Raw genomic sequence first — 25,700 nt, 5'->3', positions numbered from 1 at the left:
TGCTGCAGGCCAGCGACTTTGTTCCCTTCACAGCAGAGGAAGCCGCCTCTGTGAGATGGACTCTGGCAGACCCTCTGACAGGGGCAGGCCCAGGGCCAGACCAAAGGCAGGCAGGAATGGGGGGAGGAGGCCTGGGAGGAGGGACCACCCTTGGGGCTGCCCGGATGGCGGGTGGCAGACCAGGCAGGCGCGGGGGCTGCTGCGTAGGGTGCCTTCCCTGAAGCCTCGCTGGTCGGTGGCAGTGGGAACGGTGGAAGCCGGGGGAGCACCCGCCTCTGGGCCTTGGCGTGCAGAGGCCTCAGTGAGCCTTGGGGGCAGCACCCCCCCCCCCCCCAAAGGCCCCACAGCTCGCTCGCCCGCGTGCCCAGCCTGATCATCTGTTCAGGGACATGGAGGGCCAGGCCCTGCAGTCGGGCCAGGGATCCTCAGCACGTGACCGAGGGCTCACCAGAGCCAGCGACACCTGCCCCTTGCCCGGAGCCCGGGTCTCGGGGAGGGCCCTGCCAGCTGAAGCCAGGTGTGTGGTCCCCACTGGCCAAGGCCCATCCTTCCAACCCTGACGCTGCCCCCCCCCCCCAAGGCCCCCCTCAAGGCCCTAGGCCACCCCACTAACAGGGCAGACTGGCTTCACTGAGGGAGCAGGTTTCCTGCGGATGCCTATGTCCCCACCCCCCAAGCTGCTCCTGTGCCCAGGTCTCTGCTCCTGCCTCTGCCAAGCGGCAGGCCACGGCCCCTGACCAGCACCACCAGTGCTCAGGCCTCGGAGCCCACGGCCCCTGGGTGGTGGCCATCACCAGGAGACGCCGTGCCAGGTGCTGGACGCTCAGGGATCCCTCCGGTCCTGCCCCTCGCGTTCCCGTGTGGGAAGCGGGGCACAGCGCGAAGCTCCAGCGGGTCAGAGAGAGCCCGCCCGTCCTCCAGAAGGGCTGGGAGAAGATGGGGGCAGGCTGCTCTGGGACCCTACTTCCTGCTGAGCTCCTTGGCCCGGCAGGTGGCGGCCTCCACGGCGCTCATGGTGGCTGCCCGCAGGCCACCCTGCTCCAGGGCGTGAAGCCCATGAATGGTGGTGCCGCCCGGCGTGCACACGTCCGTCCGCAGCAGGGCCGGGTGCTGCCCCTTCTGCAGCAGCATCTTGGCTGTCCCCTGGGGAGAGGAGCAGGGGGCAGTGACGGGGGACATGGGAACCCCTTCTTCCTCCCCCCACTGTGCACCTTTGCCACCCGTCCCCTCTGCTCCGGGAGGCACCCAGGCCCCCCTTTCCCTCGTCCCCGGGACCACAGTCACTCACCAGCAGGGTCTGGGCGGCGATGCGGTGAGCCAGGCCACTGGGCATGCCCATCTTGATGGCGCCTTCAGCCAGGGCCTCAGAGAACACGCACACCTGTGGGGCGGCGGGATCAAAGCCAAGCCTCCCCTGGGCACCGCCCCCAGCGGAAAAAGGCTCGGACCTTCAGGAACAGGCCCAGGGCACCGCCCCCAGCGGAAAAAGGCTCGGACCTTCAGGAACAGGCCCAGGGCACCGGCCACAGCGCAGGGCCCAGAGCTGAGGCCTGCGCCCAGGTCTGCCGAGGCCCAGTTCAAAGGCCCAGGAGGGCAGTGATGGGGGGGGGGAGCCGAGCTCATGGGCAGCAGGGAGCACGCCGTCCCGTCCTGAGGGTAGGAGCGGCCATGGGGCCTTGGCCGATGGCTGGCCTGGCGGGGGGGGGGGGGGGGGGGGCACGGGGACGGGAGGGCGGGGCAGGTAACACTCACGAAGGCCACGCCACTGCCACTGAGGCCCGTGTGGATGTCCACCTGGGCCTCAGGCACCTCCTCACACTGCCCGCAGGCCTCCAGCAGCGTCTGCAGGAGCTCGACCTCGCCGCTCCCCACGTGGCGGCCCCGGGCCAGCACCATGGCCCCCTCCTGGACCACGCAAGGCAGGTTGGGGGAGACCCGCAGCACCCGCGTGTTCGGAGGAAGCAGCTGGCCAGAGAGAGGCTGTGGTCAAGGAGCCGGGCGCACGCTTCAGCCAGGCTCCCTCCACCGCCCTGGTGTGGCGCCAGAAGGAACCCTCACCGTCCCCCGAGCCGCCTGGCCATTCGGCAGGCTGGCTGCCACCTGCCCCACCCATGCTGAGCCCAGGCTGGAGCTGGTCTGGGCTCACAGCCTCATCGCCCCTCCTCCCCATGGGCCACTCACCTCCTCCAGGGAGCTCAGAGAGACCCCGGCAGCCACAGACACCAGGATGTGCTCAGCGGTGACCACAGGGGCCACCTCTGCCAGGACGGCTGGCAAGACGTGGGGCTTGGTGGCGAAGAAGACGAGTGAGCAGCTCTGAAGCACCTCCTGGTTGGAGTGGGTGGTCTGGCAGCCCAGAGCCTGTACCGGGAACACAGGGACCAGGACGGGTAAGTGGGCACCTACCTAGACCCCGGCCCTTCTGGCTGGAGGCACCCTGCCTTCCCATGGCTCCCCGTGGGTCTCTCCCTTCGCAAATGCCTGCACCACCCCCTCCCAATGCCCGGACCCACCCAGACCACCCACTCCCGCCCAGGACCCAGCTCTGAGCCTCACAGACCCTGTGCCAGCACCTCTGCGAGCTCTCCAGCCCCAGTGAGTGCCCACGGCCATCCCTGCCCACCCCAACACAGGCATGCATGCATACATGTGCACACGCACACACTCACACACACGCGTGTACACTCACTCATGGGCACACTCACACACACGCACACACCTACAGCCCTTTACTCTGCCACGGCCCTCCACAACCTTGACTTTCCTTCTGGCCTTTGACCTCCGCTTCCCCAGCCCAGCCCGCCTCGAACTTGAGCTGCGTCGGCCGTGCTTCCCCGGCCTCAAGAAGTGAATCAGAGGGGCAGGAGCCACGAGCCCCCCTGGTCCCTGGAGGGAGCCTCAGTTCAGAAGAGCTGGGCCCCGGCTCACCCGGAAGTGACAGAGGTTCCTGTCCGTCGGTGCACTGGCCAGCACCTGCTGGGCTTCCACTTTCCCTGAGAGAAAGGCGAAGGGCTGGTGTTACTGAGGAGGGGGGCGGGGGGAGAAGGAGGGGAGGAGCCAGCCTGGCCTGCCCCTCCAGCAGATGGCCCTTGGCTGCCTGAGACTCTCCAAGCACCCACGTGCTCAGCAGAGGTGCTCCGTGCAGCCAGGACCAGGCAAAAGGGTCCACTGAATTCTACGTGGCAGTCCCGGCCTCTCCTGCTGCCGAGTCCAGAGGCCCTGCTGGCCTCATCCTGTGAGGACACAGATCCCAGGGCCTCTGCCTCCAGGGACTGGAAGCGTGGAGAGGAGGGGGACATGATGGTAGGGAGGCCCAGTGGGGGCTGGGCTACCCTGGGAGAGGGTGCACCTGTGCTGGGACCTCCACGCAGAGGCTGTTTGTTGGACAGAAACCACCTGTTTGTGGAGCACGGCCCAGGGAAGCCAGGTTTCCGTCATGTCTAACGGACGGCAGGAGTGCACCCCAAACCTGAGCCCACAACTGATGCATCGTGGCTGTGATGTCCACTGTGCTCAGCACGGAATGCAGACCGGCCCTGGGAGGCAGATGACACCGATGGTCTTTAAGGCACAACACCTGCGCCTCGCAGTGAACTGTGCGCCTGGTTTGGACCCCTCTGGCCTTTGGTGTGTGGCTATGGCTAAAGGCAGAACGCCAGCCCATTCTCCCCGGGAAAAGGCTTCTAATGACTGCGAAGCAGGGGTAAGACCGCTTTCTCCTCCCTTGCAGCAAACCAGTTTCTCCGCAGGGGATACCTGGCCCCCAATGTCCTGAGTGCAGAGGTAGAGAGGTCCTGTAGGGGTCACGGGGAGGGAAGCTGGCGCACAAACAGGAAAAAGGATCGGGGCTCAGAGAGGCTAAGCAACCCGACCGAGGCCAGGGCGGCGGCGGGAGAGCCCAGACTCTGAGCCGGCGCTGCCCAGGGAGAGGATACTCGCTCCACATGTGGAACCACGTGATCTCGTTGTCACGTGACGCCAGGACGACGGTCGCGGTGAAGTCAGTGTACTGTCCCTTACTTAACCCCAAAGAGTACCTTCCAACACAGGATTCACTAAGACACGCTCCTTTCCCTTTGTTTGGGCCAAACCTTCCCAACCCGCTGCACTCAGCACTTTTCAGTTCGGCCCAGCCACAGTCTCTGGCCACGGGCTGGTGGCTACTGTGCGGACAGCGACTCTGGCTGTTCTCAGCAGGAAGGCGAGATCCGAGGGCAGGTCCGTGCTCCGCCCTGGGCCCACGCCGCCCGCCGCCCGCACCGGATCCTCCCTGGGACCCCGGCCCAGGCGCCCGCCCCCGCTCCGCCCTGGGACCCCAGCGTGCAGGCCCCTGGCTGCCAGGCTCCGCCCGGAGGTTCGGCGGGATTCATCCCCCTGGGCAGGTGAGCTCGGCCAGGCAGGCCCGTTCCTCCCACACCAGCCCGGCGTCGGACGTCCCCGCGCGCCCCGCGGCCTCCCACCTGCTCGGATGAGGCCCTGCGCGATGGCCTCCGCCATGCGGCCCGCGCCCACGAAGCCCACGCGCCGAGAGGTCGGTTTCGCAGCCGCTACCGCCGCCATCACACTGACCCGGCGCCCCAGGCCCCGCCCCGCCCCGCCCCCGTCCCGCCAATGGCTACGCCGCCCCGCCCCTTCCTCGTCATTGGCTCTCGGGACCACACGCTCCGCCCCCTCCCGTCGGGCTCTGCGCTCTACAGCTCGCGGAGCAGTGGGTCCCGCCCCTTCCTGCTCATTGGTCGGAGTTTGGCGTCAGACAGCCGGTGGGCATGGCGTGGGCGGGACGCCAGCTCGGCCCCCGGAGTCGTCGCGCGAGGAGCGCGGCTGGGGGGAGCCCGGGTCCCGGCAGGAGTGCGGCGGCGAGCCGGGGCCCACCCCGGCGGGTGTGCGCCGAGCAGGTCCTGGTTTCCCAAAGGGCGGCTGGAGAAGCCCCATTCAAAGGGGAAGGGCCGGAAAGGGGCGTCTCCCCCGACCTGTCCCGGAGGTCGGTGCCCTGGAGCGTGCCCGGTGGTGTCCCTCGTGGGGACGCTGCGGAGCCCGGAGCCGCTGAGGGATGGTCGCTGGGCAGCGGGGAGGCAGGAGAGCTTGGGGCCCCAGGAGTGGTGGCTGTGCGTGTCGTGTTTGGCGTGGGAAAAGTAAGGCTGAAGCTGTGCGATTGCAGTTGGTGTGGGTTTTGCTGCTCACCCAGTCTGACTCACTCAGCATTGCCCCTGCAGTGTGGCCCGCTCAGGTCGGGATGCGGCTGACCCTGATGAGGACCCTCCTCTATGTACACACACACAGGACAAGCAGGGGCGCTCAGGGCACAACTACCTGCGTCCTGCCAGGCGTGCCCAGGCCTCTGCTCGGTGCTGGCCTCCTTCCCACTGTTCCCTGGCGGATCCCAGGCGCCACCCCCACCCCGAATCCCCACACGGAGTGAGAGCCTTCCTTCCCAAAGGCCTGGTGCCGAGGTTACACTGGAGGGTCCTGGAGCTCCAAGTGTTTCCTGACAAGCAAACGGAACACGACCATCCCCCACATCCCCCACGGCAGGGTGGGCGCCCGGAGGGAAGGACCACGGGGAGGCACTGACGTTGGAGGGGCTCCAGGGCCAGCCGTGGGGAGGCCCGTGGGGTCCATGCCTGGGCTCGCCTGGGTGACGACAATACAGTGGGAAGTCAGTGGGGCCTGGGGAGAGGTGGGCTCGGTGCCTGGCGCTGAGACGGCAATACCGCGTCATAGACGAAGGAAGGAAGGGACGCAGCAGCGCCCCTGGGCCAGAGGAAAGCTGGGTGAAGGTGGCAGAGGGCACTGGGGAGAGGGGCCCTGAGAAGAGGCGGGCCCAGGCCAGGGAAGGTGCCCGGGTCCTGGGCGAGGCAGTCCACAACCAGCTTTGGAGCTGGGTGCTCCAGGGCCCACACCCAGTGCCAACTGGCTGGCCGGGGGATGTGTCTGAACTTTGCCCAGCTCCTATTGAGAATGGGAGACCCATGCACTCACCTCCCTGCCCGCCAGGGCCCCTCGGTGACACCTGTTACTGTTCATGGAATAAGTGGGGCGCCATCACCCACACTGCCGCCCGAGGGGCGGGGAGGCTGAGCCACCCAGTCACCATCCTCCCCTCGGCCTGTCCAAACCCAGTCCCAGCCTGTCCCCGAAGCCCTCGGGAGCTCAGGTCACCAGGCCTGCTCGCAGCCAGGGGTCCAGCAGGGAACGCCCAGCCTGTCTCACCCCTGCGGCCTGCCTGCTTCCTGCCCACACACCGGCCTCTCCACGTCTCCACCTCCTCCGCCGCCCCAGGCGCAGGTGGCTGCCGTGGCCCAGCACCTCTCAGGGGCTGGGCAGTCAGTAGGGGCGGCGGGTCCCGGGGCTGGCCGGGCTCGAGCAGGCAGTGCCTGGGGTGGGGGACAGCTGGCACAGAGTGGCCGGGGCCGGGCCTGAGAAATGCACTTTATTGGCTCCCAGGAAGACAAGATCAGAAGTGGACACGCAGGACCTGGGCACTGGACCTGAGGAGCAAGGTGCGGGGCCTGGCCAGGCCTCAGTCTCCCTGAGGAACTATGGGAACGGTGACCCCACTGGACAGCTGCCGGAGCCTCCCTGGAGGGGGTGGATGTGGGCAGTGCCGTGACTCCTGGCAGGGTCTGTGGGTGTCGCCTCTGGGCTCTGCCAGCTGAGCGGCCGCGGGGCCTGGGGCCGTGGCGCCGGCCCACCGCCACGCTCACTTCCGCGCCTGCTCGTAGTTGTCACTGAACCAGGCACAGGTCTCCTTCACAGCTGCAGGGGCAGGCGAGGGGCGGCAGGTGAGGGCAGGGCTGCACGGACCACCAAGGGAGGCAGGGTCGCTGGGGTCCCCAGGCTCAGAGGGTAGTCACCCCCGTTTCCTGCTGCCTGATGAGGGTTTGAAGACCAAACCTGCCAGGCGTCCACCCCTGGCTGGAGTAGGAAGCTGAGGCCTAGGGCAGGGCAGTGGCCGCCCAGAGGCAGGAAGGAGAGGCCAGGAGGTCTTGAGGGACGGGGGCGGAGGGCCGTGAGGGGCAGGGGCTCACCCTGCTTGAAGGGCGTGAACCGGAAGTCGGGCAGGTAGGCCCGCAGCTTGCCGTTACTGGCCGTCTTCTTAAACTGCCCGTCCGACTTGGTTGTATCAAACTGGGAGCCTGGTCAAGGCCATAGCAGAAGGGGCAGCCCGCCCCAGCTTGCCCTTGAACCTCCCCCGCCTTTCCGGGAGGCTCTGTCCTCCAGCTCCCAGGCTGAGCCCCATCCGAGTATCAGACCCCCCACCCCCGGCCCGAGAGGGAGGCGCCCGGAGCCAAGGATACAGTGACCTCCCCGTGGAAGTCCATGGCCTCCACCACGGCCTCGGCAGCCTCCTGGATGGAGACTTCATCCTCCTCGCCCACTGCAGGGAGCGCGGGCCCAGGCCAGGTCAGCCTCCGCTGCCTGGTCCCCCGCCCCCCGCCCCCCGCCCCCAGGCTGTGCCGCCGCTGCAGGTGCCCACCTGACAGGATGATGGGCTCCACCTCACTGTACTCCCGCAGGACCCAGAGGAAGAGCCGGGCCAGGTCCTAGTCAGCCAGGCAGGGTCAAAGGCCACAAGTCATGGCCACATGGGGCCCAGTCACCTCCTCCAAGCAGCCCTGCTGAGACCGGGATCCCTCCCTTTGGGCAGTCCTTGGCCAGCTCATCCCCAGTGGATCCAGTCCTCTCTCCCGCTGAGCTCAGAGCTGCACCCAGCAAACCCCATGGGGCTCAGCGAGGACCAGTGGCTGCTCCTCCAGGTGTCAGCCAGGCCCTCCCCCTCCCCAGGCTCCCCCACACCCCCACTCCCCCACCCCCGCAGCCAGCGAGGCCGGCCTGGGGCGGTGCTCTGGGGGCAGCTGGGTGCCCTCCAGCACGAACCAGTGAGTAGATGAACTGCCTCCGGGGCTTCCCTGTGCCCCACACCGTCAGGGCCGAGCCCCTGCCTGCAAATTCGGGGAGGGGCGTGTCAGAGGCCGTGCCAGTCACCGCACGCCTCCCCCAGCCGAGCCCCAGGGGCCAGGGGCGCATCGGGAGGGCGGCCGGCCTCGCTGGGCAGCAGGCACTCACTCTTAGCCAGGTGCACCTTGTGGATCAGGCCGGGCAGCACGTGGCCGTCCTCGATGTTGAAGTTGTCGTGGGGCCCGAAGACGTTGGTGGGGATGACGGCGGTGAAGGTGCAGCCGTGCTGCTGGAAGTAGGCCCTGCAGAGCACAGCATGCCCTCCGGCCCCGCTCTCCACCGCCCGCACCGCCCCCCTGCCCCCCCACCCCGCCCTGGCCCCCCAGAGATGGAATAACCAGAGGCCAGCAGAGGAGGGAGGAGGGAGAGGCTGGGAGCCCCACAGGTGACCCACTGGGCCCCCCACCCGCGGGCCCTCTCCCCCGTCCCTGGTGGGCCCAGCGGGGCGGTGCCAGGAGGACCTGTTCTGCACGTCGATCATTCGCTTGGCGTAGGAGTAGCCAAAATTGCTGCTGTGCGGTGGCCCGTTGTGGATCTGGGGGGGGGGGGGGGGGCGGGGGGTTAAGGAGACAGCTGCTTCCAGGCCACGCACTGCCCAGGCCCCGCCCAGGCCCGCCAGCGGTCTCACCATGGTCTCATCGATAGGGTAGGTGGTCTTGTCAGGGAAGATGCAGGTGGACAGGCAGGAGACCACCTTGCGTGCTCCCACCTCGAAGGCCGAGTGCAGGACGTTGTCATTGATGTGCACATTTTTCCTCTGGGGGTGGGGGGGCAGGTTCAAGCCCCTGCAGGCAGGACCCCAACCCCTACCTGCTCTTCCAGGGACAGAAGTGGGGACACACCCTGGCTCCTCCAACAGGCGCAGTGCCTGAGCCCGCTGGTCCTAACTGCCCTGCCCCTCAGTCTGTGACATCCTGAGCTGGCGGACCCACTCCCAGGGCTGAAGGAGGGGCTGGGCCTGCATTCCCGGGGCCTGGAAGAGGGGACCCCACCCCTCAGCTCAGGACTGGGCCCCAGCTACGGGGCTGCTCAGGGCAGGGGCAGAAGGAGCTCAGTGGCCCAGCTCACCCCGCTCTCCTGCCCAGGAGCAGGGAAACGGCCGTCCCCACCCTCCCAGGGCCCCCCCTGCCCCCTGGAAATTGGACACGAGGTGGCCCGGCACATGGACTGGCCTGGGGAGAAGGGAGAGAGGGTGGCTAGGCTGCAGAGGAGGAGGTGACTGGAAGGAGGGCCCTGGCCGACAGGGGCCCCTGGGCAGAATCTGGCCTGAGCTTCTGCCGTCCCAGTGCCGGGTGCAGGGCTGAGCCGCACCAAGGCCAACTGCCCAGGGGTGGTGAGGCCAACACTCAGGCGCAGCCGACAGCGCCCCATCCTCCTACTGCCCCTTACAGCACGCCCCCATCCCCTCGAGAGCACATGCCACAGACCGGAGCCCAGAACACAGAGCTGCACCCGGCGGGCCGGGCTCCGTGCAGCTGGACCAGAGAGGTCCCGGGAGCAGCAGCATCTGGAAGCTCAAGTGGCAGGAACCAGTTGTGTGTCCCTCAGCTCCCCCGCCTACTGGGCAGCTCCACGGCTTGTTCTTTTAGGCCAAGTGCCCCCAGGCCCACCTGCATGCCCCTCCGCCCACAGCTGTGCCAAGCCCTGACCATGGGGCCTTCCTAGCACTGAGTGTGGGAAGCCAGCCAGGAAGTTCCCAGAAGCCGGCTCCCGGCTCCCGTGCTCACTGGGGCCCTCACTCACCCAGAAGTCCAGGTTGTATTTAATATTCCGGAACAGGCCCCCCACCATGGCAGCAAGATGGATGACGTGCGTGGGCCGGACCTTCTCGAACAGGGCTCGCGTCTGCGCGGCATCCCTGGGGACAGCCGGCTGTCAGCGTCCCCGTCCCCGGAAGGCCGAGGGGACTAGCCCCTGGGGTTGCGGAACTGGAGACGGGCTGGGCTGCCCCAAGGCAAGTGGCCAGTTCAGGCCCCTGCTGCTAGGAGGGTGTGGGAGGATGTTTGCCCAGGAGCAGAGCTGTGCACACCCAGGCCACGCCAGCCACCTGGCGGGGAGGGTGCAGACTCCAGGCCACCGGGCTCGGGGGTGGGCCTGGCCCAGAGCTCTGTCGGGAGAGGGCCTGGGGGGGTGGTGCTCCAGGGATGGGCCCACTCACGTGAGATCGGCGTCCTTGGAGGAGACGAACACCCAGTCCTCTCCTGGCAACCTGGCCCCGTCTGCTACCACCTTCTGGATGGCTCTGCCCACCAGCCCAGAGCCCCCTGTCACTAGGATCCGCGTGGACCCCTGGGGCTCCCCCATGGCCGCTGCACCTGTACAGCCCAAGGGTGTGAGGGTGAGGCCATCGTGTTTCTATCCAGCAGAGCCCTAGGCTCCTGAGGTGCTGCTTTTAGGGGCACTGCCTTGGCACTGGACCCCACAACTGTCCAAGGGCTGGCCCAGGATGCTGCCCCCAGGGAGGGGAGAGACTCAGCTGGCTCGAGTCATCCCTCCTCCCCTCCCAGCCAAGACAGCCTGTCCCACGTTCCACCTGTCCCAGGCCTCGGGGCACCACCACCCTCGAGTACCCTATCTTGGGGCCTGGAAGTCGGCTTGAGTCCCTACCGTAAGGCCTGACCCCGCTGCAGGGCCCCCTGTCCAGCCCCGACAGGAGGGGCCCTGCCCAGACACCCGCTGCTCCCGACCGCACAGGCAGTCCAGCAGCAGGCCTGTGGGGAGACCCCACGCGTCCAGCCCCCCCACACACACGGCTCCCTCGGATCCCTCCTTAGGCCCAGAGCCACCTAGAGCCCGCGGGTTCCCTCCCACGCCCCAGGCCCTTCCCCGGCCCCTTCCCCAGGCACCTGGCAGCTAGCCCCCCTCCACGTCCCCAGGACCCTCTCGCGCCCGGGATACCCGCCAGCGCCCTCGGGTCCCATCCACGCCCCCGGGGTCCCAGCACCCCTCAGGCTCCCGGCAGTCAGGGAGCGCTCAGGGCCCAGGCCCGGCTCGCGACGTCTCCTCGCCCCCCCGCATCGGTATTCTAGGGGTCTCACCTGCACCCACTCCACCCCACCTGCCCGGCTGCCAGATGGCTACTTCCGGCGCTGGCTGTGTCCAGCCGCGCGCCAGAGCCAGGTGGGGGGGCGGGGCCCGGGGCGCTCCCGTGGCATTCGGGGACTTGGAGTCCTCTCCGGGCGCACGGGCGCTGCCGTGAAGTGGACTCCGGAACCGCGCAGCATCCTGGGAAATGTAGTTCTCGCCGGGTCTGCTTCCGCGGGGCAGGTCCTGGGGAGCTGATCCTGGCGCGGTGGCCTCAGGGTGCTCGGGCCACCACCGCCCGGGCGCAGGGCGAGACCCCACTGGGGAGGGTGGGAAGTACGAGAGGAGAGGCTCCGCAGCCTGAATCGGGAGGAGCGGCTGTTACTGCTGGAGAAGCCGAGGCGCGCCGTCTGGGACTGGCCGCTGGTGGCTGCCGCAGAGCCGGCCGGACGGCGGGGCAGGGTCCGCGACGGGTGTGGAGCCCACGGCCGACCCGGCTACCGACCGGGTCCAGCAGGCGCCCACGGTGGTCCCGCCTTGGTCCGGGGGCTGCGACCCCAATGGCCTGAGCTCGCCCAAGAAACTCCAGCCAACGAGGGGGGGACAATGGGGGGATAAGGACACATAGGTAATACCTTAATCAACAAAGAAGGAAAAAAAAGAAACTCCAGCCAAGCTGACCCGTTCCACGCGCGGTGGGCGGGTCCCTACCGGCTCCTTTCTCCGCTCCGTCCCACAGGCCCCGCCCCCATCCCGGGCTCAGGCCCCGCCCCTCTTCCTGTCTCGTGCTGGGGAGGCCCCACAGGCCCCGCCCCTCGACTGGGTCCCTGGACTCCGCCTTCCCCGCTCGTGCGCTCAGTCTACGCCCGCCCACCCCTAGGCCACGCCCCCTCACGTGCACGCGCCCAGGCCCGCCCCTGCGCCGACCTTCGACTCCGCCTCCCGCGCTCGCTCAAGCCCCGCCCCACACCATCTCTAGGCCCCGCCTCCGTCTCCGTCGAGGCCTAGCTGTCTTCCTGGCTCACTGGGATGCTTGCTTAAGGCAGTTGTTCAGATTTGAAAATCTTTTTTTTTTTTTAAATATATTTATTGAATTTTACAGAGAGGAAGGGAGAGGGAGAGAGAGTTAGAAACATCAATGAAAGAGAAACATCGATCAGCTGCCTCCTGCACACCCCCCACTGGGGATGTGCCCGCAACCGAGGTACACGCCCTTGACCGGAATCGAACCTGGGACCCCTGAGTCCACAGGCTGACGCTCTATCCACTGAGCCAAACCGGCTAGGGCCAGATTTGAAAATCTTGTCACGAATTCCTTTTAAAGTTACGCACGGATCTTCTTCAATTATTTGCTCAATTTTGTTTAATATCGAGGCATTTAACTTACTACTTCTCTTACCTCCGTGTTTTTTTCCCTATCAACACACAGCCATTCTTCTTAGGCGGGTAAATAATTGACTTTGCCCTATTGTTTCTAATACTGGCGATTGAAGCTGATTCATTTACCGTTCTACCATCTTCATAACATTTTATTAAAACCTTTTATTTATCGTGGCTGCTACGATCGTAGGTCGGTGGATTATTACGTCAGACAACGGGGCTTCTAGATCTGGACCCCTCAATTTCCGACGATGTGATTTGCATTCCTTGGCGCATGCGTGTTGTCAATGACCTTCCAGAGCCTGACTCCGTGTTTGATGTTTATCCATTTTCAGGGTCTGGAAAAAATATATTCAAGATTTATGTAAAAATACCTTAATGGAATCAAAATATGTAAAAGCCTGTTAACGCTATCACCAAGCTAGGTTCAGAGGAAAAGGAAAACATGTTGCGATGCACTAGCTTTTTCGTTGTTGTGCACGCACGCTCTATGAGAAACTACGTGGAACTGGAGCAGCCCAACTTTCCCAGACGCACACTCCCCAGACTGGGTTCGGTTAGGTACATGTGCATATTAACATTGAACTTACCTTGGTATCATACCACTTATGGGAAAGCGTAATTTTTAAAAAGTACTTTGTGATTTGAAGCTATGGCAGCTCACCAATTGAAAGAAAACTGTTTACAATATAAGATCAAATTAATAAATGTATATGTATCAATTGATCACCTATCGAATGCCAGTCAATACGACTGGCCTGAATGCATGCCTTAACTATGAATACAATCACAAAAAAAGTGACTTTATTGTTTTATTTCACTCTATTTTCACACCAAAGTGAATGTGCTTTGCAAAAAGGTGTTTTGTTTTTTTTTCCGGTTAATCCTCACCTGAGCATATTTTTCCGTTGGTTGTTAGGGAGAGTGGACAAGAGAGGGAAAGACAGAGAAAAACAAGGATGTGAGAGAAACACATTGACTGGTTGACTCCTGAAGGGCCCCCACCAAGGACTGGGCTGGGGAGGAGCCTGCAACCAAGAGAATCCAACCCGGGACCCTTTGGTCCGTAGGCTGATGCTCTGTCCATTGAGCCAACCCGGCTTAAAGCTGCAAAAGGGGAATTTGGTTTGTGAAGGCGAACAGCTTCCAGGACTGTACGAGGGGAATTTGGTTTGTGAGGGCGAACAGCTTCCAGGACTGTACGAGGGGAATTTGGTTTGTGAGGGCGAACAGCTTCCAGGACTGTACGAGGGGAATTTGGTTTGTGAGGGCGAACAGCTTCCAGGACTGTACGAGGGGAATTTGGTTTGTGAGGGCGAACAGCTTCCAGGACTGTACGAGGGGAATTTGGTTTGTGAGGGCGAACAGCTTCCAGGACTCGAGCAGCAGCCGTGCCGCGGAGGGAGGAGACAGGTGGACCCGTCGTGCCCTCTTCCTCGGCGGCGGGTGATGCTGCCCACGGAGCCGCGTCTCTAGGAGCGAGGACAGTCCTCTTCCTGCTTCATTTCTACTGCGGCCACACGCACGCACACGCACACACACACGCACACACACGCGAGCACACACACACGAGCACACGCACACGCACGAGCACACACACGTACACACGCACACACACGCGCGCACACACATGCACACGCGCACGCACACGCGCACACACACGCGCGCACACACACACACGCGCACCAAGAGTGTCTGAAGACCATTTCCTACTTAAATCAGGCGGCTTTTCTGGACGCCGCAGGGCAGGGCTCTGAACACGGCTCGAGCACAGAAAGCAAACTGGTGTGGGGTTCGGGCTGCGGGGCCGGAATGGGAACAGCCGCCCCGCTGACCGGCCCAGGGGAGAGGGAGGGGCGAGGCTGGAAGGCCTCCCGCCGTCCGCGGCCTAAACAGGGAGCCTTCCATCCTCAGGCGGCAGCCCGCGGCCTCGAGGCCCTCGCAGCCATTCACAGGGGTGCGTGCGGCGCCGCAATGGGCCCGTCCCCGGAGCCCGCCCGTCTCCCTGCGGGGCAGGCCACCCCCGGGGCGCAGAGGCTGAGGACCCCTCAGCACAGAACCGGGTGCGGCCGCGACCCGGCCCACCCCCTCCCTCCCTCCCTCCCCGCCCGCCTCGCGCCCGGCCGGAAGGCCCGACCACCGAGAGGCCGCAAAGAGCCGATCCGGAAGTCCAGGGGCGGGACCTGGGCCGACTTCCGGCCGCGGAGTGCGGGACGCCTTGCGGGCTTTGTCGCTGGTCCTGCGGGGCGGGCCTCCCGGGTTCGCGGCGGGGCGCGCGGTCTTCTCGCCGCCGGGCGCCGGGTGAGTGGCGCGCTCGGGCGGCGGGCGGGGCGGGCGGCGGGCTGAGCTGGGCCGGCCCCGCACGGGGGTCCCGGAGCCTGGGCCTCGGGGAGCCGGTCTCCCGGCAGCCGTCCGGCCGACCCTGGGTCTGCCAGGCCGGCCGTGGCCTCAGTCCCCTCCCCGACGGACGGCCTGCGGGTGGTGCCGGGGCCAGGACTCCCGCCCGCCGCGAGCCTCCAGCCTCCTTCCCTCCGCGGCGGCCGGGCCGGGGGTGGGGACCGGTGTGCGGAGCCTGCGGCCGCCCTGAGACCTTTGTGCGGGGGCCGAGCCGGCCCGCCCTGGCCGGGCCCGGGAGCCAGGAGGTGAGGGCCAGCCCGGCCCCCGCTTGGGCCTGGAGGGGCATCGCCGGGGGGGAGAGGGGCTTGGCCGCGCTGCCTTCGCGCTTTCCGGAAGGTTCCCTTTCCCCAGATCTCTGACGTCAGGGCACCCCACACACGGCTACGTCATGGTCGTGGGGTCCTCGGGGCCTGAGACTCGTTTGTCGGCGAGCTCTCGCTCCTAGGCGCCCCCCGCCGTCCCCCCACCCCCGCCCCCGCCCAGGCCCAGGGCGGGCGAATGACAGCAGCGGCCGGTCTCCCAGCCACCTCCCCGAGCTCTGGGACCACTCGCTCCTCTCCGATCACAGCTGTGACGTTGTAAGAGGATCGTTTCTACACATTTTTATTGGTTTCAGGAAGGGCTGGTGAGAGACGGAAACATCAGTGATGAGAGAGAATCACTGACTGGCTGCCTCCTGCACGCCCCCCACGGGGGATGGGGCCCGCAACCCGAGCAGCCTGCGCCCTGACCGGGAATCACAGCTCAGCCGCGGGCCGGGCGCGTGTGAGGGGACCCTGACGGCGGCAGTAGCCAGGGCACCCCCTCACAGAGAAGTGGGAGCAGGGGCTGCTCTGTGTTCTTTCCCGTGGCCCGGTCCCCCTCGGAGTGCGGCGATGGGTTCCTGACTCCGGAGAGGCCCCGGGAAGGAGAGGGAGGCGGCAGAGCCCAGAGGCCCCGCCCCGGTCCTGATCAGGAGGTGGGAGGTGGTCGGGGAGCAGCCGACCCCTGACCAGCGGTGCCTCTGAAAGCCGGTGAGGGAGCTGTCCGGCCTGGGCGGTGCTGCTGGGCCTGGAGGGTGACAGGAGCAGAGAAGGGTGTTGGCTCCTGGGCAGAGCCATGGGGGCAGAAGCGGAATGGCATGGGAGGGGAGGGGAGGGGAGGGGAGGGGAGGGGTGAGTGGGGAGGAGATGGCACCAGTAGCTGGTGTGGCCTTAAGGAAGCCACCTCCTGAACTGCGCGGTGGTGTGAGAAGGGCGTAAGAAAACCAGGGAAGCCCTGACCGGTTTGGCTCAGTGGATAGAGCGTCGGCCTGCGGACTGAAGGGTCCCAGGTTCGATTCCAGGCAAGGGCATGCACCTGGGTTGCGGGCCCATCCCCAGGAGAGGGTGTGCAGGAGGCAGCTGATGGATGTTTCTCTCTCATCGATGTTTCTAACTCTCTATCCCTCTCCCTTCCTCTGTAAAAAATCAGTAAAATATATTTAAAAAAAAGAAAACCAGGGAAGCACTCGCCAGTGCACAGCTCCCTCCTCACGCAGCGGCAGGAGCACAGGCTGATGGCAGCGGCAGGTGGGGGGGGCGCGCACGGGGTCGCGAGCTGCTCCAGCCCACGTCTCTCTCAGCGGCCCCTGCCCGTATTTCTCCTTCTTCTCCGGGCCGAAGCACACCTTCCTGCTTCCTCTCTTTAGGGCTCGAGCAACAGACAGTGGCCCCGACTCCCCTGGAGCCCGAGGCCCCCTTACCAGTGCCAGGTGAGAGCACGGTTTCTAGTCCCTCCCCGTTGCCACCCTGAGCCGCTCGGGGCTGCTCACAGGTTCGCGCTCCCAGCTCGGCTCTCGCTTCCTTTCCGGCACTCGGCTCTCGCTTCCTTTCCGGCACCCAGGACCTCCCTGAGCATCAGCTGTGCATTTAGACAATGCCTGTCATATTTTATCCAGCAACTTCTATGTGACAGCAGGCAGGTGGGCCGCGTTAGCCCAGTATCTGATGGGAGCCGAGAATGGTGTATTTTTACTTCCTTTTGTTCCTTTCACTCAGGTTTCTTTCTCTTTCTCTTTTTTTTTTTTTTCCTCATCAGGTTTCTTTAAATGAAAGAAGGGTGTTGCGGACTGAAAGGTCCCAGGTTCAATTCCGGTCAAGGGCACCTGCCCGGGTTGTGGGCTCAATCCCCAGTAGGGGGCGTGCAGGAGGCAGCCGATCAAGGATTCTCTCTCATCATTGATGGTTCTCTCTCTCTTTCCCTCTCTTTTCCTCTCTGAAATCAATAAAAAGATATTTTAAAAATAAATAAATAAAGACAGGACCACACTATGCCCGCCCACCTAGGTCCCGGATTCAAGCACCAATTTCATTTTTCTTTTTTTTAAAAAAATATATTTTATTGATTTTTTTTTTTTTTTTTACAGAGAGGAAGGGAGAAGGATAGAGAGTTAGAAACATCAATGAGAGAGAAACATCGATCAGCTGCCTCCTGCACACCCCCTACTGGAGATGTGCCCGCAACCAAGGTACATGCCCTTGACCGGAATCGAACCTGGGACCCTTGAGTCTGCAGGGCGATGCTTTTCTCCACTGAGCCAAACCAGTTAGGGCCAATTTCATTTTTCTTGACAGAAGAAAAGGGAGCTACACATACACACACACACACACTGAGTGGCCAGATTATTATGTGTTCAGAGATCATAATAATCTGGCCACTCAGTATATATAAAAGGCTAAGTGACTGACTGGCTGGTACATATGACGCGCACTGGCAAATTAAAAATAAATGATGACTTGTGCATGCGGGATACATATAAAGCTCTCGGCGCCACGCGTGTGTTTTGATCTGTCATCGTCTATCATGAATTTGACACTTCTATTATAGAAAAAGGGCAACTAGTGATACTAAAATATTTCTTCTAATTAATTTCCTTTCAATGTGCAGGAATCCGTGCACCGGGCCACTAGTTTAAACTTAAAACATAAAAGCAGAAGCTATCACTGACTTCCAAAACAAAAGCCAACGTCCGACTGCTGCTTTTTTAAATTAAGGGAAATAACGAGGCTTAAACTGTGAGCTTGCTTTTGTAATACCCATCCAGCCGATCTAAGCAGCACACCGTCGGTGCGACGGGTCACCCCGCGAAGGAGCAGACCTTCCACCTGGCAATGGCACCGGAGGAGCAGACCTGGACTTGACCTTAACTCTGCCCCTTCCTGGCCCAGCCTCGTTTCCTCGTCTGTAAAATAAAGTGACAGTACGAGCTCCTCATCGGGTTTGGAGGGGTGTGGGAGAGCGTGCGGGGCCGTTGCGAAGGACTGCACCCCTCTTCCCCCCATTTCTGAACCCGTGAGGCAGGTGAAGAGAAAACGTTCCGGTTCTGCCGGCCACAGGCTGGATGGAGCGGCACTGAGCTCCCAGGCTGAGTGCCAGTTAGACGCTCCGGCCCGCTCACAGGCGGCACCGGCTGGCTGCAGCCTCTCCTTGGGGGTGCCCCCCCCAATGCTATAGGCTGGTATGAGAAGAGCTGCCCTGGTGCCTCGAGGTGCTCCCACACCTTTCAGTCGCGACCTCTGCACCTCAGGGAACACCTGTCCTCAGGACACCAGACATCCTGCTCTGCCGTAGGGACTCAGCGCGTGACGCTGTCCAAGGCAGCCGGTATCTATCGGAGGAACTCGAAGAATGCCAGGGCGCAGGTGGGGAGGTCCCAGGTGGGTGGGCATAGTGTGGTCCCGTCTTTATTTATTTATTTGTAAAATATCTTTTTATTGATTTCAGAGAGGAAGGGAGAGATAGAAACATCAGTGATGAGAGAGAATCCTTGATCAGCTGCCTCCTGCATGCCCCCTACTGGGGATCGAGCCCACAACCCGGGCATGTGCCCTTGACCGGAATTGAACCCAGGACCCTTCAGTCCGCAGGCCGATGCTCTGTGCACTGAGCCACACCAGCCAGGGCTCATCTTTACTGTTAAAGATTGAGTGTAAGTGAGTGGATGACTCTCAGGAGAGGTCTGGGTGAGTGTGTATAAACAGGTAACAGTACTTACCTGTTGAAATGCTGAGGGTTTTAAGTTTCTCTCAGCATCACTTACCTTTATATCTTGAAAAGTAACGATATAAGCAGGTGACTGATGTTCTTAAACCAAGTTAGGGGGCCTTTAAGGAGAAACACGCTCTCTGTGACGGCCACAGGGCTGTGGGCTCCGGGCTGCGTCACGGCCACGTCGAGTGGCCACGCTGCAGGAAGCTGTGTCGCCCGACCCGTTGGCACATCGCGTGCCCAGCGCCGCAGCGTGGTCGGTTGGCGGTGTGCGGTGCAGTCCTCTCTGCCGCAGGGAGCGCTGCCTCCAGGGCCAGGTCGCCCGTGAGCCGGTTGCAGCCTGGGCTCAAGGCGCCGTAACGGATTCGGAGCGAGTGTTTCCAGCAGGAAACTTGATTTCTCAGGTTCCTTCTCACAGGCAGGTGCTGGCTGTGCCCCTCGCCCGACAGAGCCTGGCTGCTGGGCCCCATCCACATGTCCCCGTGGGGCGGGAGACAGGCCACTTGCTGTTTCTCCATCACAGGGTCACACCCAGCCTCAGGTGACTCTGGGAAATGTAGTCACTGGCTGGGTGGCCATGTGCCTACTAAAATCTCAAGTGCTGCCCTGGCTGGTTTGCTCAATGGATAGAGCATTGGCCTGTGGACCAAAGGGTCCCGGATTCGATTCTGGTCAAGGGCACATGCCTCAGTTGCCTGCTCCTCCCTGGTCCGGGCCCTAGTCAGGGCTCGTGCAGGAGGCAACCAATCGACGTGCTTCTCTCACATTGATATTTCTGTCTTTCCCTCTTTCTCCCACTCTCTCTAAAAATCAATGAAGCCCTAGCCGGTTTGGCTCAGTGGATAGAGCGTCGGCCTGCAGACTGTCCAAAATCGGTTCCAGTCGAGGGCACATGCCTGGGTTGTGGGCTTGATCCCCCAGTAAGGGGTGTGCAGGAGGCAGCCGATCAGTGAGTCTCCATCATCATTGATGTTCCTATCTCTCCCTCTCCCTCTCTGAAATCAATAAAAATATATATTGATTTAAAAGGAGGCAGGGATACTGGGCAGTCTTCAGTCTCTGCTGCAGTTTAGCCCACTGGCCACCCCTCCTCCCAGCCAGGCTCCCTGGCTGCACCATGTGGCTTCCCACAGCCACAGGCCTGTGTTTGACTGGTTCCTGACTGATGCTGTGGATGTTGCCAACAACATTGGGATCATCTAAGCTGAGTCCAGCTGCCTGATTCTAAATATAAACATCTCACACTGTGAAAAGCATGTGAGAGAGCTCAGTCCTGGCTGGTGTGGGTTGGTGGTTTGGAGCAATGGCTCACACACCTAAAGGTTGAGGGTTCGATTCCCGTCAAGGGCATGTACCTGGGTTGCAGGTTTGATCCCTGGCCCCAGTTGGGTGTGTGGGGAGGCAGCCAACCAATGTCTCTCACATCAGTGTTTCTCTTTTTGTACCCCGCCCCCCCTGCTTCCACTCTCAAAAAAATGAGTGGAAAAAAGTATCCTGGGGTGAAGATTAGCAACAAGAAAGAACGTAGAGAGCTCGGCAGGAAGCAGACATAGATAGGAAGCAAGTGGAATTGAACCCAAGCGGGTTTCCCTATGCAAGTCTGATAGAGGACGAAAGGGGCAGGGGAGTTAGGGTTGGTACGCGGGAGAATGGTTTTACACTTGATCTTAGCCAATGGTGCCGGAAGTCTGAGAAGCGATGCCAGGAAAGGGTTTTTAACACGTAACCAAAATGAACGTGTAACACACTGACATGGGGTCTACGCTGGCGAGGAGGGAACGTTTCGCTCTTCACCTGCCTCACTGGTTCAGAACTGGGAGGATGTGAAGGAACGAGGGGCATCAAAGAGGTGGTAAGGTTGCTGTATTTGTGTGTCTTTGGAAATACATCTTGATTTCGGTAGTTCAATCCCTATCCATCGGCCACCCAACCAGTCTGTCCTCTGGAGTGGATGATGGAGCCCCAAAGAAGCCTTCCCAAGTGGGAGGCTGTTTGGGGTGAGACGAGTGTGTGTGGGACGTGTGTTGGGTGAAGAGTGTGAGCAGAGGACACACTTTCCTCTCCGTGGATGTGTGTTTCACCCCCACCCGCTCCAGCGGGTTCCTGTCTATTAATGAGGCGGAAGATGATCTTACTCTGCTTTATTTCAGGTTCTGATGCAGGAACTGGTGAGGAGGTGACTCTGGAGTCTGAATTTCTGAGAATGGAAATCCGCCAAGGACAATGTCAGAAACACTCACAGTGATGGAGTCTGGGGAGGCCCCTGCACCGGGATTCGGAGGGCTGTTGGGGAACCTGGAAGGGCAGAGCCCCCCGTCTCGGGAGGGAGGTTTCAAACAGGTGACAGTTACTCACTGGAAGATCCAAACGGGAGAGGCAGTCCAGGGGGGGAGTGAGTGCAGAGGCAGCCCTGTTCTGCGCTCAGACCTCCGCATCCTTCAGAGGGAGCTCATGGAAGGGGAAGCCCACCCATGTGGGACTTGTGGCAAAAGCTTCCCATTTATTTCGGACCTCGTTAGACACCAGGTTTCCCATGCTGGGGAGAAGCCTTACAGATGTGACCAGTGTGGGAAAGCCTTCAGCCAGAGCTCCCACCTTGTTGAGCACCAGAGTGTTCACACCCGAGAAAGACTCTACGTGTGCAATGCTTGTGGGAAAGACTTCACTCACTATGCAGATCTCATCGAGCATCAGCGAGCACACGCAGGAGAAAAGCCGTTCAAGTGCACTCAGTGCGGGAAAGCCTTCTGTCACAGCTCAGACCTGATTCGACACCAGCGCGTCCATACCCGGGAGAGGCCTTTTGAATGCAAAGAATGTGGGAAAGGCTTTAGTCAGAGTTCATTGCTCATTCGACATCAGAGGATTCACACAGGAGAAAGGCCCTATGAGTGTAACGAATGCGGGAAATCCTTCATTCGGAGCTCAAGCCTCATTCGACATTACCAGACCCACACGGAAGTGAAACAGTATGAATGTAAGGAATGTGGGAAGGCCTTCCGTCATCGCTCGGACCTCATCGAACATCAGAGAATTCACACTGGAGAGAGGCCCTTTGAATGCAACGAGTGTGGCAAAGCCTTCATCAGGAGCTCAAAGCTCATCCAGCATCAGAGGATCCACACTGGGGAGAGGCCTTATGTTTGCAACGAGTGTGGGAAGCGCTTCAGCCAGACGTCAAACTTCACTCAGCATCAGAGAATTCACACTGGAGAGAAACTCTACGAGTGCAATGAATGTGGGAAAGCTTTCTTCCTGAGTTCATACCTTATTCGGCACCAGAAAATTCACACTGGAGAGAGGGTCTACGAATGCAAGGAGTGTGGCAAAGCTTTTCTGCAGAAAGCTCATCTCACCGAACATCAGAAGATCCACACGGGGGACAGGCCCTTTGAGTGTAAGGACTGTGGGAAAGCCTTCATCCAGAGCTCCAAGCTGCTGCTGCACCAGATCATTCACACCGGAGAGAAGCCCTATGTGTGCAGTTACTGTGGGAAAGGGTTCATTCAGAGGTCAAACTTCCTTCAACACCAGAAGATCCACACTGAAGAGAAACTGTACGATTGTAGTCAGTATGGGAAAGATTGCCACTCTCACCCAAACTTTAAAAGTAATCAAGGTGTTACTCAAGAGGGGCTTCCCTTGAGTAAGACCCCCGCACATTTGAGTGAGAAATCTGTAAGTCAGGGGGGTCATACAGATGACTTGTAATTATGCTCCAAGTCAGTGATGTTTGCCAGTGGGTGGCATGAGCGTTGTGGCTCACGTGCCTTTGGCCATGTCAGCCTTTCCCAGAGTCACGGCTGGGGCTGCTTTAGGAGTGGGCTGCCGCCTGTGTGTTCAGCCATGCTGGACTGACCGGCCAGGAACCTGTGTCCTCGGGAGCGCTACCTGAAGACAGCTGACTGAGCTGGAACAGTTTGGGGCCAGGAGCTAGGTCTCTAGATGTTCCTGCACAATTACAGTTCACCCCTGGGCTAAGTCCCCTTTAGAGGAGAACTGTGTCCGCTCGTTAAACAGTGCGATGGAGCGATTTAGATCTGTCCAAAGAGGCACGTCGGAGAGCCGCAGGGGGGTTCCCTGTGGTCCGTGGGCACATTCTGAGCTCCCTCCCTGCATCCTAAGTTCTGCTTCCTGGAGCCTCGTCTCCCACCGCCTCGCTCAGTGCTGCAGCAGCACTAACGGATGTTCCCGTATCCCAGCTGTCCCTGCGCCCTGGCCTCCTCGTTTGAATGCTCCCCCTCTCCTGCCCTGGCTGCTCATCACGCAGAGACCATCCAGGCATCACGTCAGGCTCAGCCTCTCCACCGCGGAGCTGCTGTCACCCCTCGGCACCTGTTACTGCGTTTACTCTGACGTGTAAGAATTGTGTTCTTATGTATGTCTCCTTATTGCACTGCCGATTCCTTGTGGACACAGTTACATCGGACTGGTTTACGTGTCCCTGGTGTCTAGCGCAGAACAATAAAAAAGCCCGCCCCCTCTGTGTACGTGGTGCCTCTCCGGCTGTGTCGCTTTTTGCTGCTATTTTAAAACACCTGGATTTTGTCCTTGCTTTGTGCAGTGTCCTCTGCTGGGCTGCTGGGAATACCTGCTCAGCCTCGTCCATGTCTTCTGCTCGTCCTCCAGCCCGAAGTCACAGGTGGCGGCCAGTGTGAGCCCCGTGCCCTCGCATTGCTGCTGTCAGAGCTCGGCCAGGGCCACGCACTGGCTTTGGGGGCACGGTCTTCACTTCGTTGTCTATGCATCTTTCTGGTTCCCAGCACAGGACATAACCGAGTCCCAGCACAGGACATAACTTCCGCCTCTGAGCAGTCCAGGGCTGAACTCAACCCTTCTCGCCCTTTTCTACTCGCTGGCTCCTGCTGTCAATCACTCGAAAGCATTTCAACCTGTAACGACCAGTGGTCAGTCCTGGGAAGACGCTTGGGACCTGAGGTCATTCCACGTCTATAGGGAAGCAGGGCACCGCACAGTGAGCGACGTGTGGGGACAGACACGTGTTCCTGGCCGTGTGGGAGCGTAAGCAAGGCGGTGGCTGGCGTGGCCTTTGAGCTGGTCCGCGGAGATTAGCCATTGTCAGCTGGAGAAGGTGGAGTGAAGGGAATCGAGCAGAAGCGGGGAGTTGCATGGCGCTGTTCAGCAGCAGGCGAGTTGATCACACATCGGATACCTGGCTAGTGAGGCCATTAGTTGTTGCCTCTGAATTTCCTTGATCCAAACATTAACCAAAACCCCTACTTGTGAAATTAAGTTTTGCCCATGAAGTCATTTTGAGTTAACAAATGTCAGCAATCCTAGAAGCCCCAAGGGAGTGAGTACCGTAGTTTTAAAAGGGCTGCATCCTCTCCGGAGAGCTCACCACCTGACGTGCGGACTCGGGTATTAGCGGGTCATTTTAACCAACATGGTTGCGGTCCCGTTTCCACACAGCACGAACACCTATTTCAAGTGTACAGAGTTTTAACGTGCTCCGTGTCACCACCGCCATAACCGGGAAGTAACCTTCCTATCGCCCAAAGGGTTCCCTTCGGCTGTTTCTGTTACTCCCAGCCCAGCCCCAAACGTCCGCGGTCAGCGCAGGTAAGCTTGCTTGTTCTAGGATTCGATAGGAATGGATGCCTACGGTATGTGATCTTGTGTGTCTAACTCCTTTCCATTTTGGCATGTTTTAAAGACTCAACCCAGTGTAGTTTCTAGCTGCAGTAGCTCTTCTCTTTGCTGAGCCATGTTCAATTGTATAAACCATCATTTATTATTCATCTGTTGTTACAAATTTGAGTTTCCAGCTTGGACTGTTAAGAATAAAACTGATGAACATTTATGTACAGGTATTCGGAAATGCCTCTTTATTTCTCTTGGGTGAGTGACTAGGAATTGCTGTTATCACTGTTTTTAACTTTATAAAAAAATCGCCATTCCCAGCCAGTGTGACTCGGTTGGAGTGTTCTTCCTACACCAAAAAGTGGGTTTGATTCCACTTGGGGCACATGCCCAGATTGTGGGTTCGATCCCCAGTTGGAGTGTGTGTGGGAGACAGCCAATCAATGTTTCACTCTCACATTGATGTTTCTTTCTCCTCCTCCCTTTCTTTCTCTAAAAAAATCAATAGAAGCATGTGCTCAGGTGATTGAAAAAAAATTTGCCAACAAATTTCTCTACTGACTACCATTTTGTACTCTGGCCACAGTGTGTCAGGGTTCCAGTTGCTCCACATCCTCATCAACACGCCATTGTCACTCCTCTAACACGGAACCCAGCCCCGTGGTGTACGTGTGTCTATTTCGTCCTGCGTGGCGGGGCTGAGCACCTTTCCACATGCATGCTGCCACCAGCATCATCCCCGTGATGTGTCTGTTCACGACGTTTGCCCACGTTGTTGTTGCTGTTCGTTCTCACCTGAGGATATTTTTCCATTAATTTTTTAGAGAGAGTGGAAGGAAGGGGGAGAGACACAGAGAGAGAAACACTGATGTGAGAGAGAGACATCAATTGGTTGCCTTCCACACATACCCTGACCAGGGCCAGGGATCGAGCCTGCAACCGAGGTACATGCCCTTGACGGGAATTCAGTGTGCGGGCTGACGCTCTTATCCACTGAGCCAAGCTGGCGAGGGCTTGAGCAGCTCGTTTAGAGGAAGAAGCGGGAGAGCTGGGCGAGGAATGAGGAGCTAGCAGCAAGGTGTTCAAAGTGACTCTTATTGAAGCGAAACTTACACACAAATATGAACCACATGTAAGTGCCAGGAGGATGAGCTTCCACAGAGAAAGGAGCAGTGGCCGTCTGTGGGTACTGTGACTGTCAGCAGATTCTTAAGCCTGGAAGGTGGATGGAGATATACAGCGTTTGGAGGGTTGGGGGGGAGGGAAAGATACGATCTTCACGAATTATGAGCTTAAATGTGCACGTCAACATCTCTCAGATAACCACT

At 60.9% G+C, this 25,700-nt stretch overlaps 3 protein-coding genes across 3 annotated transcripts; 1 reads left to right on the top strand and 2 right to left on the bottom strand.

Annotated features, from left to right (window-relative positions):
- Window positions 1-629: 629 nt before the first annotated feature.
- PYCR3 (pyrroline-5-carboxylate reductase 3) lies at window positions 630-4,580 on the bottom strand. Its single transcript, XM_079796454.1, has 6 exons — window positions 4,461-4,580; window positions 2,929-2,993; window positions 2,182-2,361; window positions 1,753-1,965; window positions 1,289-1,381; window positions 630-1,143 (listed from the first exon to the last, which is right to left on the bottom strand). Exons 1-6 carry the CDS (start codon window positions 4,558-4,560, stop codon window positions 961-963), a joined length of 834 nt encoding a protein of 277 aa, XP_079652580.1. The 5' UTR covers window positions 4,561-4,580; the 3' UTR covers window positions 630-960.
- A 1,811-nt stretch (window positions 4,581-6,391) lies between these two features.
- GFUS (GDP-L-fucose synthase) lies at window positions 6,392-11,130 on the bottom strand. Its single transcript, XM_079795799.1, has 11 exons — window positions 10,998-11,130; window positions 10,118-10,274; window positions 9,703-9,817; window positions 8,588-8,716; window positions 8,421-8,494; window positions 8,068-8,201; window positions 7,879-7,943; window positions 7,478-7,544; window positions 7,299-7,378; window positions 7,029-7,128; window positions 6,392-6,756 (listed from the first exon to the last, which is right to left on the bottom strand). Exons 2-11 carry the CDS (start codon window positions 10,261-10,263, stop codon window positions 6,701-6,703), a joined length of 966 nt encoding a protein of 321 aa, XP_079651925.1. The 5' UTR covers window positions 10,264-10,274; window positions 10,998-11,130; the 3' UTR covers window positions 6,392-6,700.
- Window positions 11,131-14,554: 3,424 nt separating this feature from the next.
- Window positions 14,555-24,562, top strand: ZNF623 (zinc finger protein 623). Its single transcript, XM_079796601.1, has 2 exons — window positions 14,555-14,664; window positions 20,919-24,562. Exon 2 carries the CDS (start codon window positions 20,992-20,994, stop codon window positions 22,477-22,479), a length of 1,488 nt encoding a protein of 495 aa, XP_079652727.1. The 5' UTR covers window positions 14,555-14,664; window positions 20,919-20,991; the 3' UTR covers window positions 22,480-24,562.
- The last annotated feature ends 1,138 nt before the right edge of the window (window positions 24,563-25,700 follow it).

This window comes from Cnephaeus nilssonii (genome assembly GCF_951640355.1).
Source record: "Cnephaeus nilssonii genome assembly, chromosome: 18".
NCBI classification, from domain to species: Eukaryota; Metazoa; Chordata; class Mammalia; order Chiroptera; family Vespertilionidae; genus Cnephaeus; species Cnephaeus nilssonii.
The sequence above is the reverse complement of the archived record's forward strand: the minus strand, read 5'-3'. Positions and strand labels throughout refer to the sequence as shown.

Coding starts and splice junctions, on each gene's coding strand:
- ZNF623 (XM_079796601.1), top strand. CDS start 20,992: ATGTCAGAAACACTCACAGTGATGGAGTCTGGGGAGGCCCCTGCACCG.
- GFUS (XM_079795799.1), bottom strand. CDS start 10,263: ATGGGGGAGCCCCAGGGGTCCACGCGGATCCTAGTGACAGGGGGCTCT. Junction 8,202..8,420: donor ATGATCGACGTGCAGAACAG/GTCCTCCTGGCA, acceptor TGTGCTCTGCAG/GGCCTACTTCCAGCAGCACG. Junction 7,545..7,878: donor GGCAGTTCATCTACTCACTG/GTTCGTGCTGGA, acceptor CTGGCTGACTAG/GACCTGGCCCGGCTCTTCCT.
- PYCR3 (XM_079796454.1), bottom strand. CDS start 4,560: ATGGCGGCGGTAGCGGCTGCGAAACCGACCTCTCGGCGCGTGGGCTTC. Junction 2,994..4,460: donor GCAGGGCCTCATCCGAGCAG/GTGGGAGGCCGC, acceptor CCTTTCTCTCAG/GGAAAGTGGAAGCCCAGCAG. Junction 1,966..2,181: donor CTCTGAGCTCCCTGGAGGAG/GTGAGTGGCCCA, acceptor CTCTCTGGCCAG/CTGCTTCCTCCGAACACGCG.